This window comes from Chelonia mydas, chromosome 1 (genome assembly GCF_015237465.2).
Source record: "Chelonia mydas isolate rCheMyd1 chromosome 1, rCheMyd1.pri.v2, whole genome shotgun sequence".
NCBI classification, from domain to species: domain Eukaryota; kingdom Metazoa; phylum Chordata; order Testudines; family Cheloniidae; genus Chelonia; species Chelonia mydas.
Genome location: NC_057849.1, coordinates 322708807 through 322726420, shown reverse-complemented (window position 1 = coordinate 322726420; position 17614 = coordinate 322708807). Strand labels below are relative to the sequence as shown.

Here is a 17614-nt window from a genome sequence, read left to right as displayed (position 1 = left end):
GACCAGGTTGACCCTTGTCTTCATCTTGGCAGCTACCTTCTTCAGAGGGTTGTGGAAGGTTAGCATGAGATCCAGCTTCACTCCAAGATAGGTCGGAGTGGGGTCATGTCGCACAGTGTTGCCACAGAAGGTCACTTTCAGGGTGTGCATAGCGTTCCTGTTATCAAGATGGAATGCAGTGACTATTTTGTGAGGATTTGACTTGAGCCTCCATTTCTGGAAATATTTCTCCACAGTGTTTAGGTCCCTGTTCAAGCTGTACTTGATGTTGCTGAAGGTGGCTGCTTGCGTTGCCAGGGCAAGGTCATCCGCATATGCAAATCTGCACGACTTTGTTGAAAAGCATCGGCATGAGTACTGAGCCTTGTGGCAGTCCATGGTTAAGGAACTGGGGCGAACTGAGTTCATTGCCCAAGTGGACAAATAGCTGCCTATTGCTCAGCATCATCCCTAGCAGGCATAGTCTTTTGTGGCAGGGAATGATCCTTGCGAGCTTCAGCATCAGATCTTTAATCCAGATTGGATTATAGGCTGATGAAAGGTCTACAAAGGCTGCACTGGTTTTAAATTTCTTCTGGAATCCAGCCTCAATATGTGTTACAAGGGCCAAAACTTGGTCGCAACAACTGCATTTAGGCTGGGATCCCACTTGTTCTTCAGGGATCACTGACTCAATGAGAGGACTGATTCTCCAGAGAATGATACATTCCAGGAGTTTTTAGGTAGTGCACAGGAGTGATATCAGATAATAACTTCCTGGGTCATCAGTCGGTTTGCCCAGTTTGAGTATGGCAATGACTATCACCTCCCACCAGGCTTTTGGGATGCATCCGGGTTCTGGGTTTTGGTGTACAGTTTCACCAGCTATTGGAGTCCTCTGGGACCAAATTGATGAAAAAATTCGGGGAGGGGGTTGGAATACCATCTCCATCAGCCACCTTCCCGTTCTTCATTGCAGCTAAACCCTCTTTCAGTTCATAGAATCATAGAATATCAGGGTTGGAAGGAACCTCAGGAGGTCATCTAGTCCAACCCCCTGCTCAAAGCAGGACCAATCCCCAACTAAATCATCACAGCCAGCGCTTTGTCAAGGCTGACCTTAAAAACCTCTAAGGAAGGAGATTCCACCACCACCCTAGGTAACGCAATCCAGTGCTTCCTAGTGAAAAAGTTTTTCCTAATATCCAACCTAAACCTCCCCACTGCAACTTGAGACCATTACTCCTTGGTCTGTCATCTGCTACCACTGAGAACAGTCTAGATCCGTCCTCTTTGGAACCCCCTTTCAGGTAGTTGAAAGGAGCTATCAAATCCCCCCTCATTCTTCTCTTCTGCAGACTAAACAATCCCAGTTCCCTCAGCCTCTCCTCATAAGTCATGTGTTCCAGTCCCCTAATCATTTTTGTTGCCCTCCACTGAACGCTTTCCAATTTTTTCACATCCTTCTTGTAGTGTGGGGCCCAAAACTGGACACAGTACTCCAGATGAGGCCTCGCCAATGTCGAATAAAGGGGAACGATCACGTCCCTCGATTTGCTGGCAATGCTCCTACTTATACAGCCCAAAATGCCGTCTGTACTTCTTCTTAAAGCCAATATTAATAATACCAAGGTTCTGCTGAAAAAGACCGTGGGAGCATTTGTCAGATCAGAAAGTAATGATCGGAATTGGGGTTGGAGTGGAGGGGGACAATGACTCCACCATACTTATGCAAAGTGGGGAAATGGCCTATGGAATGGCTAAACCGGAATGTGAAGATAAGCTTCCTTTAGGAACTTGTTCAGATGTTTCAAATGGAGCCCTGCTGTATTTGTTTCTCATTCTCTGAGCCTTTGATAGGGAATGGGTTATATCACTCTGACATGAAGCAGATGATGTAGGTTTCATGCATGTACTGGCAGTTCCATGGGCTACTTGAGACTGGAAATAGGACAAAACTGTCCCTGGGATTCTTGCACAGCAGTGTAGAGTACCGCCTCTGGCCAATGTCCAGTCATGTCATTTTGACTAATGCTCTAGGTAGCCATTTTCTTCCAAACTAAAACGCTGGCACCAACTGGGGGCTAACCCTAGGTATGGCTGGTTCGGGGTCATATAAATTGCTCTGAGGCAACTGAGGCCAACTTACTGATCTTACCTGAGCACCCTGGATTTGTTCCACTTCCAATTCTCTCTTGTACTTCAGGGACTGCTTCAACTTCCCATCTGATTTGTCTTCCTTTCTATAGTGTCTGGCAGGAGCCAATATTGCAAATCTACTTTTCCAATGACTCCATGAATAGCTTCAGCTTTCCATAAAGTTTCCCACTATAGTACTAAGAAAGCTGAGAACTGATTTGCCAGTGTGTCTAATCTCAGTGATGAATGCCACATATACCTTCATGAAACAGATTTGTGTGTCACTGTCTTTTTCAGAGAGAAACTTTTGGATATGGGATTGAGAGGGCTCAGGGTTACAAAGCGTCCAGCCACATTGGCATTGCTTGTGAAAGCATGTAGAGGGAGTCAAATTATACTTTCATTATTTCATAAAAATACAGAAATGTAGGGCTGGAAGGGACCTTGAGAAGACATCAAGTCCAGCCCCCAGCACTGTGGCAACACCAAGAACATTTAGACCATCCCTGACATGTGTTTGTCCAACCTGTTCTTAAACCCTCCAATGATGGGGATTCCACAATCTGCCTTGAAGGCCTATTCCAGAGTTTAACTACACTTGTAGTTAGAAAGCTTTTCCTAATATCTAACCTAAATCTCCCTTGCTGCAGATATAGCCCATTACTTTTTGTCCTATCTTCAGTGGACATGGAAAACAATTCATCACCAGCCTCTTTATAAGAGATCTTAATGGATTTGGAGACTGTTTTTAGGTTCTCCCTCAGTCTTTATTTCTCAGAACTAAACATGCCCAGTTTTATTAACCTTTTCTCATAGGTCAGGTTTTCTAAACCATGTATCATTTTTGTTGCTCTCCTCTGGACTCTCTCCTATTTGTCCACATCTTTCCTACAGTGTGGTGCCCAGAATTGGTCACAGTGCTCCAGCTGAGGCCTCACCAGTGCCGAGTACAGTGGGACAATTACCTCCCATGTTTTAAATATGGCAATCCTGTTAATGCACCCCAGAATGATATTAGTCTTTTTTGCAACTGCATCACATTGTTGACTCATATTCAGTTTGGGATCCATTATAATCCCACAATCCTTTTCAGCAGCACTACCACCTACCTAGTTATTTCCCATTTTGTAGTTGTGCATTTGATTTTTCCTACCTCAGTGAAGTACCTTGCATTTATTTTTATTGAATTTCATCTTGTTGAATTCAGACCAATTCTCCAATTTGTCAAGGTCATTTTGAATTCTAATCCTGTCCTCCAAAGTGCTTGCAACTCCTTGCAACTTGGTGTTATCTGCAAATTTTATAAGCATAATCTCCACTCCATTATCCAAGTCATTAATTAAAATATTGAATCATACCAGACCCAGGACTGACCCCAGTGGAACCCCACTGAATTTGCATCAGAAGCAGGAAGACTGTCAAATGATCAGTGGGGCCACTGGATGATCAAGGTGCTAAAGGGGCACTCAAGGAAGACAACGCTGTTGAAAAGAAGCTAAATTAAATCTTTGCTTGCATCTTCAATGGTGAGGATGTGAGGGTGCTTCCCACATCTAAGCTATTCTTTTTAGATGACAAATTTGAGGAACTGTCCCAGATTGAGGTGTCAATAGAGGAGATTTTTGGAATAAATTGATAAATTAAACATTAATAAGTCCCCCGGAACAGATGGTATTCACTCAAGAGTTCCAAAGGAACTCAAATATGAAATTGCAGAACCACAAACTATGGTATGTAATCTGCCACTTAAATCAGCCTCTGTACCAGATGATTAGCAGATAACTACTGTGACACCTATTTTTAAAAAAGGCTCCAGAGGCAATCCTGGCAACTACAGGCTGGTAAGCCTAACTTCAGTAGCAGGCAAATTGGTTTAAACTAGAGTAAAGAACAGAATTTTCAGACATTGATGAACACAATGTTGGGAAGAGTCAACATGGTTTTGTAAAGGGAAATCATGCCTCACCAATCTACTAGAATTCTTTAATGGGATCAACAAACATGTGGACATGGGTGATCCAATGGATATAGTGTACTTGGACTTTCAGAAAGCCTTTAAGGTCCTCACCAAAGGTTCTTAAGCAAAATAGTCAGTCATGGGACAAGAGAGAAGGTCCTCTTATAGTTCAGTAACTTTTTAACGGATAGGAAATAATGACTGGGAATAAATAGCCGGGAATTGGAAATGGCCGGTAATTGGACAGACACATTGAGCTGAACTGTTAGTCAGAAATTTGAAATCAAAGTTTGGAATTTCCCTCAGAAAAGCTCTGCTGCACAGAGGTCTGCTGGGAATGCAGATACACAGGAGGGAACTCTGGAGGGAGGAGGGAAGCCTTCTCCTACTGCCAGGTCTGGTTCTGACCCCAAGCTGCAAAGAGCTGACATACCTACCCATTGTAATAGATATGTAGAGAACAGGGTAATTCCTAGAACATTCAAATTGAGTTAAGGATACACTACAAAGAGTCACTAAAAGAAAATCGGCAATAAATACCTTGACAGACATTATTTTAGGAAATAAAAAATGATGGTAAGCGCTAGTGAATTAATACAGTAGAGATAGAAAGAAGTAGTGCAAATATATTTTTCATATAGGAACTAAACAACTGTTAAGAAAAAACATTATAAGGTAAAGCTACTATTTCAAAGGAGGAATGGATCAGACGGATTTATTAGCCTCCTTTTGTTCAGAAATATCATGGGCCAGATCTTCAGTTCCCATTATTGCTATGCCAGTTTACACCAGCTGAGGACCTGCTCCATCATATGTTCCTGTTTTAAAAGACTGGGAGAAGATAATGATTAAGGAAATGAAAACTATGGACTCATAGATATTATTCTCTCCATATTCCCGGGTGACTGATATTACTATAAGGAGACTGGATTTGGTGACCTGCAGGACACTCTGTAAGATTTCCCCGTTATTCTAGGATTTTTCTAGGGAAGGGATGGAGACTAAGGACTGGAGGAGGGATTGATGAGAGGGAGTCTTCCTAGAGACTGGGAAGGTCTCTTTCACAGGCAGTCTATTCTTTGTGATTATACAGATTTTAAATGTTGCATTGTAAGTGTTTGCCATTTGCCTAGATCATTGGCTAGGGACAACTGGAAAAAGTTGGAATAAAATAAATATTCCAGATACACATTTATACACTGTACAACTTTATGCATTATGAGAAAGCAGGAAATGTTAACAAAAGAAAGGAAGCATGTAAAAAAGACTGAAACTTTCATCAGAGGCTATTGGAATTCTCATAGCAACTCTAGGATCATTAAGGAAGATCGTATGTTCTAGAAGGTAAGATAGTGTTGTTTTCTTTCCTGGTTATATAACTAACAGAGCCATGACAAATCTGGTGATCCGTCCTAGGGCATGACCCTGACATAATAAATAAAAGGTAAATGTGGAAGCATCCCTCATTTTTGACCTTGTCTTTTATCAGAATTAAAGTGATATGATAATAAGTGATATGCAAATAATGACACAGTATTTCAAAACCATGGCATTTAAAAATGCAGACTGAGGAAACATATGATCAAATACAGAAAGTTACATGGCATTCGGTCAATGTCTGATCCCTGCTTAATTTGGTAAATCTGTTTCAATAGGAGGTAAAATAAATTAGGATTCTGCTGCCACTTAATTAATCCTGAAAGTGGTTCAGGAGTAAGCATCACGTATTTGGCTTCCTCTTAGGGCTTATCTACATAGTGAGATAATGTATACTACAGCTCATTAATGTGTGGCGTATTATTTAGTCCATGTAGCCCCTGCTGGTGCTCACTAGGGAACTTTTATTGCACATCAACAGAGTCTACATGGACCATTCCAAGCACGACCTGTTAGTGTGCTTTAGAAATCCCAGCCCTAGTGAGTATTGCTAGTCAGTGCAGACAAACCCTTAGACTACTTAGTGTGTTTCAAAGGTGGTCACATTAGACTCTATTCTACATGCTAGCATATTCTGCTATTAATAAAGCAGTCTTCACAAAATAAGGGGAAAGAGATAAATAGCTACAATTTATTTCCAAAAAGCTAACAATAATAGGAACATAGGACTTGCTATACCAAATCAGTCCAGTAGTCCATCTAGTCTGTTATACTGTCTCCAAGAATGGCCAAGGCACAATGCTGCAGAGGAAAGTACAAGAAGAAAAAAGAAAAATCATAATGGAAAAACCTGCCCACAAGACAGTCAGCAGTTGGCTTATGCCCTGAAGCACAAGGATTTATATATCATGTTAAATATGTATATTTTTATCCTATGGTATCTAACATAACTGTAACAATTTTCATTATCCTTATAATTGTCTGATCCTTTCTCAATCCTGCTAAACTTTTGGTCCCATTGATATCTTCTGGCAATGAGTTCCACAGCTATATTATGTTGTGTAAAAGTCTGTTCTTTTATCAATTTGAAATATATAGATCTGATGTATAAAATGTATGTAAATATTTATATTAAAAACAAATACATAAGAATTGTGTGGATATTTTAATTATATCCTTCTCCACCATCCTTTACATATTGCTTGTCTTCCTAGATTTTGTCAGAAACTCAGCTACCTCCAGGCTCAGTCCCCCTGGCTCCAGCCATTGGCTTGCCTCCTGACTACGCCTCTGGTTCTGTCCTCTGATTCTGCTCCAACCACTAGGCCAACCACTAGCTTGCACTGCCTACAGCTCAGTGTGTGACAGTTTGAGCAGCCCACTAGAAAATAGTAGGGACTTTGCCCAAGCCATGGAGCTCCCTTCCAGAACAGCCCCAACAGGAGCCCAACCCACCTTCTCAGACGTGCTGGGGTCCTGCAGGAACTTCATCATGAGCAGATGCAGCACTCCAGGCCCAGGTACAAGGCCAGACCGCATTTTCTGTCCCCCACAACTCTCACATCCACTGTCCGTGAACCCAAGCTGGCCCTACCCAATAAATTTGATGGGGATCATGCCATATTTTATGGATTTCTTAACCAATGTCATCTCCACTTCATTCTGCGGCCACAGTCTTACCCCATGGATTGGTCCTGAGTCGGCTTAGTACTTAGCCTGCTCACCAGAGAGGTCCTCAAGTGGGCATCCTTGCTCCTAAATGGTCCAGTCCTCTCCTTGAACATTTTGAGAGTTTTGTATGGACAACCGCAAGTATTTTTGATAGCCCTAGTTGAGAACATACTGTAGAAGCTGCTTTCCGCACCCTCCAGCAGGATGTCAGGTACATCACCAAATATGCACTAGCCCCAAACTCTAAGAACCAACAGTGCTTCCCCAAATTTAAAGTTTAATCTACAACAAGACATCCTTTATCACGGGGATCATCTCTATATTCCCAAGGGCAGCTTCAGGCGCTACGGTTGTGCCATGACATGCCCACAGTGGGACATTTCGGCAAATTTAAAACCTGGACCCTGATTGCTAGGTACTTCTGGTGGCCAATCCTATGAACTGATGTTAAAAACTATGTTAGGTCAGATGGCTTTTGTGCCCGTATGAAGAAACCTGGTCCACCATCTTCAGGAAACACACCAAGAACTCAAAGAACATTTACTTGCTGCTAAAAAAAACCACATAAGCACTACACCGATCAAAAGTGAGAAGTCGCCCCTAACCTTTCAGTAGGGGATAAGGTTTGGCGTTTGACTTAAAAACTGAGAACAGACCATCCTTCAGCCAAACATGACCACCAATACCTGAGTCTTTTCAGATCACTGAACAAATATACCCAGGGGCCTGCAAGCTTCAACTCCCAGAATCCCTCAAGATTCACCCCATCTTTCATGTTTCTCTCCTTAAACCATTTGTTGACAACTCCTTCCCCAACTGAGGGTCCCTGGGAGGAACCCTGGAGGAGGGAGGTACCATCAAGAACTCAGCTGTCTGTGGGCTTCGTTGCCTAGCAACGCAATGAATTTGGTAGAGCCCAATAAACCCTCACTAACTGACTGTGCTCCCTGATTGGTCAGAAGGGCCAACAGGTCCCCATTTAAGCCCTAGCAAGAGCAGCACGGTGGCTGTTCAATGCATTCCACGCCAAGAGTTCCACTGCCCAGCCCTTTCTCCACCCTCTTTGCCTACTCCACTCCAGCCCTAGTCTCTGCCTACCTCTGAACTCCTGATTCCTAACTCCTAGTTCTGACCACTGGCTTGTCTCCTGACCACAAGTTCAGCTCTGCCCTTTGGTTCTATTCTGGTTCCTGACTCCCCATGCTCTGACCATTGGCTTTGCCTGCTGACCATACCTCCAGTTCTGTCCTCTGATTCTGCTCCTACCACCCGTAAGACTCCTGCTCTGACCACTAGGTCGCACCGCCTACACCTCGGTGTGTGACAGGTTTCAATAACGCAATGAGTTCTATGTGGGAGAGCCTTTGCAGCCACACAAACCTCAGTGCATGATCTGGGTCTTAGACTTCTTTGAGACAGGAATAATATTTTCCTCTCTGTGTATACAGCACCTGGTATATACTGAGCACTGTCTTAATGCAAACAATAATAATTCTCCTCTCCCGCAATCATTTTGGCACCCCAGCTTTAATATACAATCCATTTCTATATGCTGATTCTGATTTCTGTAATGTGGGACAATGCAGCCTTCCTTACAGGAGGAGGCAACCCTCTGATGATGGGAGGAAAGAATTTAAAGGGTATTATGCCTCTCTTGCAAATTTGTAAGAATGAATCACTTGGGTCTGTTTGGACCTTAAACCTCCACAAAACCCAAGTCTGACAATATCTATAAATGAGCCATCTGCTGACCACATATTTGGACCCAGAATTAAAAATGGTGGTAGCTGCACTCCTTACAGTTTTAAATCTCCTCTAGTGAAACGCTGTCTGTAAAAGGCTGTCAGCAGTAATGCTGTCTATGTTTTTCTTATGAACTTCATAGAAATAAGTCTGGCATTGTTCGATTTTGGGATCTGGATCTCAAAAGCAGATCTTTATTTTTAATTTACAAAGGCTCCCATCATTTGGTCTTGGAGTTATACAATAATTTCAAAATTAAAAGACACACATCATTCAGCTCTATACTAAGACCATAACAACCCAATCAGGCACAAACTTAAGAGAAGAGATGGGCCTTAAAATATGTCCTGAAGCTAAAATATGACAAACTCATCATATAGACTATATAGAGAATAGAGCAGAATATTAAGAAATCATTTTATATCTCCATATCCAGTTTATTCAAGAGAATATATTCTGACTACAATGGAATCTCAGTAGGATGCATTCTCTGAACATTGGTAGATCAGATGTATTTTGCCAACGCTGAGCTCAGAAGGATTCCTTTTATATGTCCTGCGGAAGTGTCCCACTACTGTGGAGATTTTTGAAAATAGGGGAGAGAGAAGAGATCTGACCACTAACATTTTCCTTATTTTTATTACTTTTCTCTTCTCTGCCACCACCCTCCAGCCTTTGCAACCCTGTGCCTAACTGGACTCCTGAGACCAACAGATTCTACATGCCTCTTTAACTTAGAAGAAACTGATACTTCTAAAAGGTGGAACTCTTCAGTCTTTCTCAGACCAAACACTGGTATAAATGAATGAATGAATTAAATGGAAGCTTTAAAGAGAACAGTCTGGCAAAATTTGAAATGGAAGCAAATTTGGAAATTTGTCCTCACTTTCACCAAAACAAACCCACTGATATTGCACCCCACACTTTATTCCTGGATATTCCAATGAGCCCTTTAGATTATTTGAATAATTGAATATGCTTATAGAAAACAGTGGTTGTAATTGATGCTGTGTCACACTGTTACACCCTTGTACCTCATATAGCTCCTTTTCCCCCAATCATTTTCTTTCTGTTATCCTCTCGCTATGGAGTCCATCATATTATTTTTGGTTTTTTATAACCATCTCAAAAATAAACACATAAATAAGAATTTACTATAAGAATAGGCACTATACAAAATGGGTAACAAAATGATCCATTCCCCTTAAGAATAAAACAAAGAGTGCTGAAATAAAGAGATACTAAACCACATTATTTATTTTTACAAGTCATGTGGTTGACCAATGAAGGGGAAAAGGGTTAGATTTTCAGGAACATTTTATAAGAACTTACCTACTACTGGACATAGTTTTTCAGTACCTAACAAAGAAATAGTTCCTGACAATATAGAGTACATCTAAGAATAGCAACAATCATTGATGGAAACTGATAACATTAGAAGAGACTTTTAGAAGTTTGACCAGCTCTGGAAAAAAATAACTATAGAAAGTGGAATAGAAACATAAGTCTCATTAAAGAAAACTATTTTAGGAGTAGAATTAGAGCTTTCACATGTCAGTTTGACATCAGTCATGCGAAAACAGTTGGATGCTGCTTTTAAGAGATCTAAAGATTAAGCAAACGTTAGGAAAAATAGGCACTTTTGAGTTAAGGGCAGCAAAAAAATGTTGTTGAAAAGTGAAAAAATAAGATTGTATTAAACTATCTTGTTAGCATTATTTATAAAATTACCACTATAAATGTTCATTTCTAGATTTTGTATCTCTAAAATCATTTAATATAATTGTGCAATGAAAATAACTATCTAAGGTACAGATTGTATATATGTATTTCCACCCATCTGCCTATCTCCGTTATACAATTGCACAAAAATTGGTATGATGATGAATGGAAATTGATTATACGATAGACTGTTAATAAAGTAATACAGGAATTGCCATAGAGATCTAAATTTAAGTTAAATGTTCTGAATAAGATGCTGAAGAAATATTATCCCATTTTGCAGATGAAGGAAGGCATTGGAAGGCCCAGGAGGAATATAAATTATATAAAGAAAGATCAGTATCATTTACCAACATGCCAGTAGAAAATCAGTTGGGCTTGATTCAGCAAAGCACTTAAGCACATGTTTAAGTGCCAGTGTTTCACCAGGAAGTAAGCATGTGCTTAAAGTTAAGCAAGTACATACAAGGTTTACTGAGTAGGGATGGACTTAAGTACATGCTTAAGGGCTTTGCCAGTTCAAGGCCTTAATTAAGCATAAAATAAGCTAAAGAAAGAAAAAATATCTGCCAAAGCAAATAAAATTAATCACATATAAGAACAGGAGATATTCTAAAGTTCTCTTTATTCAAAAAGGAATTACTTTAAAAAAATATTTATTGATTCCAGAGACAGGGCCATATTCAGAGGTGGTTTTTAGGGATTTTTAATCATGTATTTTGAGGCATTTTTGTATAATTCTCATCATCAGAGTATCTGAGCAGATCACAAACATTAAAGAATTTAGCTTCAAAACATCCCTGTGAGACAGAAAGGTATTATTACCTCCCATTTTACAGATGAGATACAGAGGCACAGAATGATCAAGCAATTTCCACAAGGTCACACAGGAAGCCTGTGGCTGCAGTCGTAATTGCCTGATTCCCAGTTCATTTTCTTGATCACAAGTCTGTTTTTTCTCTCTCAATGCGTAAGGTGGTATGAGATGGGCAAATGGGTAAAAGCAGGTATATGAATCTACATGGCTCTAAGTTGGTATTACTTACACACTGAAAAGCCAGAGCAAGCTGTAAGAGTATGAACTATAAGTAAAAGAATGGGGTCACTTTAATAAATATACACTTTCTTACACCCTTTCTTACTTGCTTCTCCTGCTACATTCCTCTCTTCCAGTCACTTGGCATGTGGGTTTCACCAGATTACACTCCTCTCTGAATTTGGCCTACCATATTTATGATATTTTAGTAAACTATTTTTAATCACCTGTCCTTAATAATTGCCACATATTTAAAACTCACTTTGTATTGTACATCAGTAGTGCATCTGAAAATCCAATATTTTTGTTTCCTTACGAGAGAAGTTTTAAAGAATATTTTTTACATTACAAATGGTGACACACAGTGTATTTGCATTTTACAGTAACATTAAACATATTGTTTAAAAACAGAATTGTCCCATGTGATTTCTTCAGACTGTATGAATTTATTTTCTTAATGTATTGTGTTTGTTAAAAGAATAATTAAAATAATTGTCTGTGTACGTGTTGTGTATAACACAAACATGTTTCAGATGTGATACAGGGACCGCATACAGCAGAGCAATTAGTACCTTTCCCTTTCTTTTCCTCACAGTGAGCACTGAATTAGTGTACCAAAAATGAAAAAAACAAGCTGTACAAGTTGGAAATATTGTATAAGATTATTTTACAAAAACGTATAATTTTCTCAGAATTATTGCTATATAAACTAATGATTTATTCAAGATCATTTGTATGTACTTTGTTCTGTACTCATTAGAATAGGATTAGCTTTTAGAATACTGATTCATGTATTGTTCCCTACTATGATAGTATGAAAAGATACTTTAAAATTCTTTGTGAATTTAAAATTACTGCACCAAATTTCAACTTCAAGGACTGACTTAAAAGAAGCAGCAGTTGCTTGCACTCGGTCTGAATTTGATCCAATGAGTCAACCTACAATTTAAAGTTCAATCAAAACATTGAGAATAAAGCCAGAGTTAATAAATTATGTGTGATGATACAACTGAAGTGGGCCTAACAAAAGGCATATTCAATGAGCTGTCTCTCATTGTCTTGCACCTTGTGTACTCATTTACACCAGTGCAAAGCGATTGTAAAACATTATCATTCTGATTTAGGGTTGTCATTTTGGTTGGATATATTCCTGGAGATTTTATTACATGACATAATCTTTAATGAAAGATTAATTTTTAATTCCTGGAGACTCCAGGACAAGCCTGGAGGGTTGGCAACCCTATTTAGCTGCATTTTATATCCCTTCTGCACACATATAAGGGCCCGATCTGAGTCTTCCCACTGACTTCAATGGCCTTTAGATCAGGCTGCAAGGGCCAGATTTTCAAAAGAGCTCAGCACCCAGTAACTCTCACTGTGACACCTATGTCCAAATTTTCAAAGGGCTAAGCACATAACTTACTGATCTATGTTGAAAATCTAGCCACGTATATATATTGGTGTCTGGTGAAAACTGGGACCTGGTTGTGGATGCTGAGCACTTTTGAAAGTCTGGACACAAATGCCTACACAACGTGCACGGCAGTTGAGAATCAGAACCAAAAGCATTATTTTGGTCTGGATCTAATGCTTACACATCTCCTGAGCCCCTGCAATCACTCATCAGGATAAATACAGGCCATTGTCCAAAATTCACAGGAGCTTGGCAACATCTGAAAGCGGGTACGCAAAAATGACATGTAAGGGTGTGTTCAGAAACCAGTTATAGCAGTTGATAAAGATCACATTGTTTCTAACTCAAAACACCAAAGGCAAAACCATACCTGCCTAATTTAAGGACCCTCCTCTGATTTGGATTTTTTTGTTCCTGGGTGATAATTTCTCCCCTCCCTTTGCAATCCAAAACACAAATAACAGCACAAGCCCCAAAGGCAAGAGGTACAACATTCTCCTCTGAGGCTGTGATGCTGCTCTACACTGACATCTATGGAGAGAGCATGAACAAAGCAGCACAAAATTTGCACCTCCCCTAAGTCTCTATCTAGGAGACTAAAACTGTCAGCTCCATAACAGGTCCAATCCCTGGTCACCTAATGCCTTGGAATCCACACAACAGGCAGTCATACTCAAGAGTGCTTTCACCACGTCTAGGATAAAACACATTTTTCAAAGGTTACACGCTTGGGTCTAAACATTGACTTCAGGCTGAGACCTGGAAAATAAGGTGTTAGCCATGGAATAAGAAGTTTTAGTTATGTATTTTTTGGGGGGAAGAAAAACAATCAGTATTTAAGAGTTTCTGAAACAAATGTGTTCTTTTAAGCTTTTTTCCTCCTAGTTTTATCATTAACTTTTAAAACCTAAAATTGGATTTTTAATATATGATGTAGATTGGAGATGATGGAGAAAATATAAATATGGCTAAGTATGCATCTTTTACACATGCAGTTTACTACATGTGGGCCTCAAACTATTTTTTAAAGAAAGCTGTATAAGATTTTTAGCAATTGGATCAAAAGCACATTGTCTATCTTAAAAAGTAAAGACTGGAACTCCCTTGGAGGTTTAGTAATTAATAAAGTAAAAACATTATAACATCTTTTAATCCAGTTTTTTAAAAAACCAAGAACACTGACACAAAAATGCTTACATAAAACTAAATTTTTGAGATAGAATAATAATCAGATAATTCAAAGTTAAGAGTTTAATTCCATCTTTAACCAAGTGCTGTTATATCTTTCTCTTAACAAGGTGGTTTAAGTTTTTACTTTTAATTTCCTCACTTTTTAAAATGTATTCTAAAATTAGCTTTTGTTCTGAAGTTGTGAAATACTACCTAAGGATACAAAGAGAGAGAAGGAGATGTAGTGAATGCCTCTTAAATAACGTACAGTGACTATGGATTTTAAAGGTTCTACACATACAGGCCTCTTGTATAAAGAAATTATTATAATATCATTAAATTATACCATTTCTAGTTTACATAGTCACTTTATGGGAAAAACCAAAAGCACGTACACTATTTCACAGGAGCTAAAACATATGTATATGTGGTGGGGAAGTCAGCAAGGTGATAAACACTATTAAATCAGGGAAGTAAAGATTTTGCATGAATGGATAATTAACTTACATCTGTTAACTCTCTTCAGTTTGGGCAGTTAGAAAAATGAAGTTATTCATCATGACAGTGCATGATTTCCCAATAAAACTTGATTGCTCCGTCTTCAAGACAAGCTTTAAACATTTGACCTAACACTCTCACTTTTGGCTCTTATAGATAAATCCCCTTCCTGGGGTCATATTGAGTGACAAAGCTCAATCACCCCTCATGTCAAGCCTGTGTCACAATCGTATTGGCTGATTAATCAATGAAAGATACTGGTGACCTCCAAATGGCACCTATCAGCTCTTTCAGTGCACGTATATCAAGGAAAGGGACTACAGTTTACTCAGGAGCAGAGACCATTCTAGACCATTGCGGGCCCTAAAAAGGAATATTTTGGGGAGCCCCTCCACCCCTCACCCCCACACACAACACGTATTAAAAAAGTGAATAGAGGAGAGGGGCCCCTTTTGCTGCTCAGGGCCCTAATCAATTGCTTAGCATGCTTGTGCCTAGTGTTGGCTCTGTTCGGGAGAAGTCTGATACAAAGATCACTTGAGTCAATGGAAAGACTTCCACTGATTTCAGTGAGCTCTGGATCAGGACCTAAATGAATGATCAGAACCAGAATTTCCATTAAAAAGCAGCTGTGTTTCCTAAGAGATGGGGACCAGAATGCCCAGGCAGTTTTACAACACAGATGTAATCCAGAGAAGTTGTATTCAAATACAGATAAACTAAAATTCACTTCTTTAGACTACTATATTTTTGACAATGGAACAAAGTAGAAGGGAGCCCTCAAGGATTAATTTGTCTTCATAATTTACATCAGAAATGACATACAAACTCTATAAGTAATCGCTTATTTTCCTTTCATGTCACAGTTAGTACAAATAGCAAAGACTGAAAACACCTGCAGGCCCTACTAAATTATCAGGATAGGTCTAGAATATTTTGATGTTCTTGAAGTCCTCATTAAATCCATGAAATAGCTTAGTGTTAAGTACTTAAATCTCTATGGCAGGGAACTAGCCAGCAGGCTCTCTCTTTATACTTTTGTCCTGTAAAACACACAACCTCTGCCCACATTTTCGGTTTTATTAAATTAATAGGTTGATAGTTTGAAATATAGGTACCAGCTAATTTTTGTTGTTGTTGTTGCGATATTTCATCTTGGTCTAACACAGAATGTACAGTTCTGATGTTAACATCTAAAAAAAATAGTGACATCTGAAAATAAATCTCTACAAGAAAACAGTGCAATTTTCCAATAGGTATATGGAGTTGTTTAACACCACTGAACATCAGGAGAATTATGATGGGGGGCTAATATTGCATGAAAATGTGAGACCACTGTGGGTCATTCAACAACGTGAACTTTTCCAGCAAGCCATGTAATTCCCTGCGGCTGGACCTGCAAGAAACACTATATATATATATAAAAGACGGCAAGGTTACAAATCCAAGGACCAAGTATGTAAAGTGTCCCAGTGATGTTCTGAAGAGATTCCTCGCCACACAAAAGCTCTGGCAGGTAAATAGCCTATCCCAACATTATCAGCTGATAGATAACAGAACTAGAAAGAGGAGTGGGGGGTATATATTTGATCTGTCTGGGGAAAGCAATGAGCATTTAGAGGTGGAAGCAGATGATCGGGGGGGGGGGGGGGGGGAAGGAGATTCCTTTGGCTTCTCCAGCCCAGATCAATCATTCCTTATGCACATTTCAACCAACTTTCACCCACACACACCCCGCCCAGGGGCGTAGAGAACTCCGCGGACGAGGCGAGTCGCCCAGCGGGCTCCCTCGCTGGCGGCAAGTCCCTGACTTTCCCCCTCTCCCCGCCGCCCCCAGGGGCCAGGAGCGCCCCCCCTCCCCCGCCCCCCAGCGGAGAAGGCGAGTGGGGGAGCGGGAACAGGCGCGGGCACCTACCGTGATACTCCTGGCCAGGTACGTAGAAGGTCGGGTTCCCCGCGAGCTGGAGCGACACGAGCACCTCTCCCTGCTCCCCGTCCCCGGCCAGCTCCCCGTGGTGGGTGCAGAGGAAGAAGAAGGGCGAGAAGCGGGGGTAGTAGCCCGCCGCCCCCTGGCGCCCGGGGAGCATCAGCCCCAGCACCGCCACCAGCACAGTCCACCCGCGAGGGAAACCCGGCGGCGCCGGCTGCCTCCGCTCCATGCTGCTGCCGCGGCTGCCCGCCCCGCACGCTCCTGCAGGGCAGCGCCGGCGAAGGCGGGGAGCAGCCGACCCCAAACCCAGCCGGCAAAAAAACAAAAAAAACAAAAAGTTTGCGCGGCGGCCGCCCGGGAAGTTTGGCAGCTGGGGAGGAGCCGCCGGCCGGCTGCGGGCAGCTGCGCGGACTCCCCCGGGGCCGGGGGTCGGGGAGCAGCCGCCCCGCTCTGCCCGCCGCCTCAGTCCCCGCACCTTCGCCGCGCCGCTCCCCGCCCGCTCTCGGGCAACCTGGTGGGAGCCGGGCGAGCGCCTGCCTCGGCCGCCCCTCAGGGTGTCAGTGACAGGCGAGGGGGGGAGACGAGGCAGAAAACGCAGGGGCTGGAAATAATTTATTTCCCCGGGTGGCTGGGCAGAAGGGAGGGGGGAAATCCCTCCCCCTTTTTGTTGTTGTTGCGAATGAAGAGGAGACGGGCAGGGGCTGGTTGGGAGAGTTAGGCAGAGCCCGTTTGCTCTGTCTTTGTCTGTATTGGCTGCTCCCTCCTCCTGCTCCCCTGGGCTTGTGACATTTGCTAAAATTATTTTTAAAAAAAGTGGGGTTGGCACCTTGGTACTATCACCCAGAAGGGAGAGTTCGTGATCTACGGGAAAGAGCCGTTTCTTGTGAGCAGAAGCGTTTATGGGGATGGTACATTTGGGTTGTAATGTATATTTCAGCCCTGACCTATGTAATGGAAAGGAAAGAGGGAGCCATGGCC

At 41.3% G+C, this 17614-nt stretch overlaps 1 protein-coding gene across 2 annotated transcripts in view; it reads right to left on the bottom strand.

Moving 5' to 3' along the window:
- The window catches only part of RELN (reelin), a 463371-nt gene extending 446166 nt beyond the window's left edge, over nucleotides 1-17205 (bottom strand). For both annotated transcript variants that reach the window (XM_037889192.2, XM_037889193.2), the window contains exon 1: nucleotides 16622-17205. In XM_037889192.2, the coding sequence (XP_037745120.1) occupies nucleotides 16622-16865 (244 nt within the window). In that variant the 5' untranslated portion in view covers nucleotides 16866-17205. The remainder of the gene's footprint in view (nucleotides 1-16621) is intronic.
- Between the last annotated feature and the right edge of the window lie 409 nt (nucleotides 17206-17614).